The following is a 5762-nucleotide window of genomic DNA, read 5'->3' on the forward strand; positions in this document are numbered from 1 at the left end:
TCCTCAATGATGGTGGAGCCCAGCACAGCAGTCCAAAAGATAAGGCTGAAGCATTTGCATCCATCTTCAACCAGATGTGCAGAATGGATGATCCATCTTGGCCTCCTCCAGAGGCTCCCAGCATTACAGATGCGAGTCTTCAGCCAATTCAATTCACCCCATGTGATATCAAAAAACAATGAAAGGTACAGGATAGTACAAAGTCATTGGGCCCTGACAATATACCGGAAGTAGCACTAAAGACACGTGCCCCAGATCTTGCCGCACCCCTAGCCAAGCGGTTCCAGTATAGCTGCCACACTGGCATCTACCCAGCAAAGTGCAAAATTACCCAAGTATGTCCTGTACACAAAAAGCTGGACAAGTCCAACCTGGTCCATTTCTACACCATCAGTCAGCTCTTGGACATCAGCAAAGTGAGGAAGGGGTCATTAACAGTGCTATCAAGCAGCACTTGCTTCGTACTAACCTACTCATTAACGCTCAAATTGGGTTCCACCAGGGCTGCTCAGCTCCTGACATCATTAAAGACTTGGATCAAACATGCACAAAAGAGCTGAACTCCAGAGGTGAGGTGAGAGCGACTGCCCTTGACATCAAGGCAGCATTTGACCAACTGTGCCATCAAGGAGCCCTAGCAAAACTGGAGTCAATAGGAATTGGGGGGAAAACTATCTGCTGGTTGGAGGAATGCCAAGCACAAAGGAAGATGGCTGCGGTTGTTGGAGGTTCATCATCTCAGTTCCAGGACATCACGGCAGGAGTTCATCAGTGCAGTGACCTAGGCCCCAACATCTTCAGCTGCTGCATAAATGACCATCCCTTTTTTCTTATTCATTCAAGGGATGTGGGCTTCGCTGGCTGGACCAGCAATTATTGCCCATCCCTAGTTGCCCTTGAGAAGGTGGTGGTGAGCTGCCATCTTGGACCGCTACAGTCCATGTGGTGTAGGGACACCCACAGTGCTGTTCGGCATGGAGTTCCAGGATATTGACCCAGCAACAGTGAAGGAATGGCAATATAATTCCAAGTCAGGTTGTTGAGTGACATAGAGGGGAACCTCCAGGTGGTGATGTTCCCATCTATCTGTTGCCCTTGTCCTTCTAGGTGGTAGTGGATGTGGGTTTGGAAGGTGCTGCCAAAAGAGCCTTGGTTAATTCCTGCAGTACATCTTGTAGATGGTCCACACTGCTGCTACTGTGCCTTGGTGGTGGAGGGAGTGAATGTTTGTGAATGTGGTGCAAATCAAGCGGACTGCTTTGTGCTGGATGGTGTCCAGCTCCTTCAGTGTTGTGGGAGCTGCACTCATCCAGGCAAGTGGGATGTATTCCATAACACTCCTGACTTGTACCTTGTAGATGGTGGACAGGCTTTGGGGAGTTAGGAGATTAGTTACTCGTCGCACGTTTCCTAGCCTCTGACCTGCTTTTGTAGCCACAGTATTTATATGGCTAATCCAGTCCAGTTTGTGGTCAATGGGAACCCCCAGGATATTGATAGTGGGGGATTCAATGATCGCATTACCATTGAATATCAATGGGCGATGGTTGGATTCTCTCTTGTTGGAGATGGTCATTACCTGACACTTGTTTGTCGCGAATGTTACTTGCCAGTTGTCAGTCCAAGCCTCGGTATTGCCCAGGACTTGCTGCTTTTGGACATGGACTGCTTCCGTAGCTGAGGAGTCACAAATAGTGCTGAGCATTGTGCAATCATCAGCTAACACCCCCACTTCTGACCTCATGATGGAAGGAAGGTCATTGATGGAACAGCTGAAGATGGTTCAGCCCAGGACACTACCCTGCGGAACTCCAACTGTGATGACCTGGAACTGAGATAACTGACCCCCAGCAACCAGAACCATCTTCCTTTGTGCTAGGTATGACTCCAACAGTGAAGAGTTTCCCCCCTGATACCCATTCACTCCAGTTATATAGGGGCTCCTTGATGCCACACTCGGTCAAATGCTGCTTTGATGTCAAGGACGGTCAGACTCAGATCCCCTTGGGAGTTCAGCTCTTTTGTCCATGTTTGAACCAAGGTTGCAGTGCGGTCAGGAGCTGAGTGGCACTCGCGGAACCCAAACTGGGCGTCAGTGAGTAGGTTATTGCTAATCAAGTGCCACTTGATAGCATTGTTAATGACCCCTTCCATTACCTTACTGATGACTGAGAGTGGACTGATGGGGCAGTAATTGGCCGGATTGGATTTATCCTGCTTTTTGTGTACAGGACATACCGGGGCAATTTTCCAAATAGCCTGGTAGATGCCAGTGCTTTAGCTGTACCGGAACAGCTTGGCTAGGAGTGCCCATGGCCTTTGAAGTATCCAGTGCCATCAGCTGTTTCTTGATATCACGTGGAGTGAATCAAATTGGCTGAAGACTGGCATTTGTGATGCTGGGGACCTCCAGAGGAGGCCGAGATGGTTCATCCACTCGGCACTTGTGGCTGAAGATTGTTTCGAATGCTTCAGTTTTATCTTTTGCACTGCTGTGCTGGACGCCTCCATCATTGAGGTTGGAGGTATTTGTGGAGCCTCCTTGTCCAGTGGGTTGTTTAATTGTCCACCATCCATTCAGAACTGGATGTTGCAGGAAGCAGAGCTTAGACCTGATCCACTGGTTGTAGCCCTCATGTCAAACATGGTATTTGTGTTCAAGTCCTGGAGTGAGTTACACTCACAAAGAACTCCCCCTCAGTTAGAACGAGAGTGCTGAGGTTCAGATGTTTCCAGGATCAGCTGAGGCAGAGAGAGAAGAAGAGATTCTCTGAGTCTGAGGAATGAAGAGTTTCAATTTCAATGTTTGCAGCACAGAATAACATCTGGTGTGATCATGTTGGGCATTCAGTCTCAGAATTCTGATTGACTCTGGGTTAGAAAAACATTGAAAATGGCTCCATTTTGCTGTTAAAAATAAATGCTTCCTCTGTCTCAGTGAGTTTACCAAGAATGGAGTTGAGGTGCACAAAGCAGGAATTTTCCCAGTTTGATCCCAGGCTGTGCTGAGTGACCTCAGGGTAAATTTTCTGATGCTCCGCACCACTGTAGAGGCTCATCCACAGGAGATAAAGGCTCACTTTATACTGGCAATAAGACCAATAAGTGAGAAGAATTTTCTGTCAAGAGTATAAATAGAAAGAGCAAACCCTGAGTCACTTACCGCTGGGTTCCAGATAGTACGGGGCAGAAACCTGGGGCTTGTTTTGATGAAACAAAACACAAATCCACTTCCCTCTGCCTCTCTCAGCTTTCAGAATAATCAGTTTCAATGACTTCTCTTCCCCATTCTGTCCATTCAATGTTTTCTCTACAACAGTTTTGCCATCACTATCGATCCAAACAAGTCTCATTGATTCAGTGACATCAGAGACAGAGCAGGTCAGGGTAACGGTGTCTCCCTCAGTCACTGCATCAGATGGTTCAGCTGTCACTGCGTAAACAAGAAAATAACTTATATTTTAAACACTGACTTGATCATTGAAAACAGCAGCAACATTCTGTCTCCTACCTTTAACTGTGATTAGTTGAACGGTCACCATTTTATATGGTCCCAGAGAACATTTATAAACTCCAGCATCTCCAAACAGAACAGGGACAATCCTCACACTGAAGTTCACACCATTAAAATTTGCCGCTGTGGGGACCAGTCGATTCTCAAAGTGGACACTGTTTACATTGATGACCTGGGAATTTGATACAGATGCTATTGTTTCCTCCAAAATTGGAAGATGATGTGACGTCCAACTCCATGCGGCAGAGTGAAAATTACTCTTATAATCAGCATAACAAATCAGAAAGAGTTCACTGTGATCTGTGCCTGATCGATAAAGAGTGTAACTCATCCCATATAAATCTGTAATAGAGCGACAGAGAACAATGTGTTAGAATTGTAGAATGTGGAGGTACAGAAAACAGTAAAAATAATTAATAATCATAACTTTGCGAAAATATTTTGTGCTTTGATCATCTTAGAGTTGTTTAAATATTGTGAATTGGCTGAATTCAAAAATCAATAGATTGTTCTGAAAATAAAATAAAATCTTTTTGAGTTTTAACGTTTTTTTGGCTATGAACGACACTATGACATCACATGGCCAAAAATTATGAGGTTCTGCCAACAACATCGAGTTCTTCTGATGGGGGCTACAGTTTGCATTTAATTTTGCAATGTCCCGAATATGGTTCCCTTCAGGCAAGTGCAGTCCACATTTGTTTGTAATAATTATTCAGAAATAGCATGATGCAGAATATCATGACAAAATTCTGCCTCTAGTTCTCCGCTCATTAATATGAAATGGGCAGATACCTGCTCCATGCCCCTGACCCACTTTAACACAATCCAGTTGCTGCTGCTTGAGTTGCTGTCAATGTGTTGGTTTCTTCACAGAGAACATCTGTCTCCTGTTAAACTTAATATCTTGTACAGGACTTATACCCATTAAATTGCTGCATGATTTTTTTTTTGTACATTGCAACTGCATCTTTCAAATTTCCTCAACCAGACTAACCCAAAGTCAATTTATTTGCTTGTGCAATACACTTGCCAGCTGGCAAAATTGGAAGGTTGGGAAGCCTTTACTTATTGTCCAGGGAGCAATCATGAATGGGGAATAATAAATTAGCAGCACCATTAACATCTCACAAAGACGACTTTGCACATGCTATCTGTCCATATTCTATCCCACATTAAATCCTCCTCGACCATCCTCACTAACAGACACTGTCTCCCTGTCCCTCAATGCATTAAATCTGAAGTCTTCAACATCATCAACAAATCACTCCACAGCCTCATCCCAATTTAACTCTGCAATTTCCTGCAGGATGATCTCCTTCACATTCCCTGTCGTTCTCTCATTGTCCTCTTCCACTATTCCACAATTGGTATCAAAATCTTCTGTTCCCTTCAGCCTAACTTCCAGTTCTCCCTCCTTGACCCTCTCCACCTCTTCCTTTGTCTTCGCACGGATTGAAAGCCTCTCTCTTTCTCTAAGCTTTCCCTCGCCTTTCTGAACAAACTCACTCATTCTGAGATCCACTTCCTCCCTCTTTAGTGAAGAATATCTTTTCTCTCTTCAAGTCGCTCTGTGACTGAAAGCATTTGCTGGTTTTATTAAATAGTGCATCACCATTTATTAAACACATGCTGCTTTCAGATTTTATACCTTCCGCTGTTGAATTGCCTCACTTAATTTGACAATTCCAGTCTCAATAAGGTGAGAGACAAGAAAAGCAAATATCAGTTGTGTCCTCGTTCCCAAAACTCCACTTTTCTGTCTATAGCTGGTCACTGCTTCCCCATTCAGTTACCTGGATTGTTTCTTTACATTGTGTGAATACAAGCTCTGGTCCTCTGTTCACTGTCACTCGCATCTTTTCCTCTCGTCCACTCCCAGAGCTCCACTCCCTGTCCCTGCCATTCCCTCTGTCCACCATTACTACTCTACATTCCTATCACTTTCATCCTTCCCTCTCCCGTTCATTGTCATTGATTCCCTGTCCTTCCCTCATTCCTTAGTCCTGTTCCCAACTCAATGCTTATTTGAAATCTACAGTCTGCACCAACTGGAATCACTAAGTAGCAGCAGCACTTGACTAGAAGTGGTATTGAGAGGAGAGAGCTCAGTTTTTTGTTCAATGTTGATATGTATACATTGTGACTGTAGTATGAGGTGCTCATGATTCACATGTATGACTACACTTCTCTGTCCCACTTTTATGTTAGTAAATCCGAATATCCACTGTGAGGAAATTGCACTTAC

General features: G+C 44.5%; 1 protein-coding gene across 1 annotated transcript in view; it reads right to left on the reverse strand.

Annotated features, from left to right (window-relative positions):
- LOC144674074 (uncharacterized) overlaps nucleotides 1-3847 on the reverse strand; it is a 33427-nt gene extending 29580 nt beyond the window's left edge. Inside the window, exons 1-2 of the mRNA XM_078535597.1 lie at nucleotides 3512-3847; nucleotides 3164-3433 (exon numbers count right to left, since the gene is read on the reverse strand). Coding sequence (XP_078391723.1) covers nucleotides 3164-3433; nucleotides 3512-3845 — 604 coding nt within the window. The 5' untranslated portion in view covers nucleotides 3846-3847. The remainder of the gene's footprint in view (nucleotides 1-3163; nucleotides 3434-3511) is intronic.
- Nucleotides 3848-5762: the final 1915 nt, after the last annotated feature.

The sequence above is a fragment of the Cetorhinus maximus genome, unplaced genomic scaffold (assembly GCF_964194155.1).
Source record: "Cetorhinus maximus unplaced genomic scaffold, sCetMax3.hap1.1 HAP1_SCAFFOLD_550, whole genome shotgun sequence".
Lineage (NCBI taxonomy): Eukaryota > Metazoa > Chordata > Chondrichthyes > Lamniformes > Cetorhinidae > Cetorhinus > Cetorhinus maximus.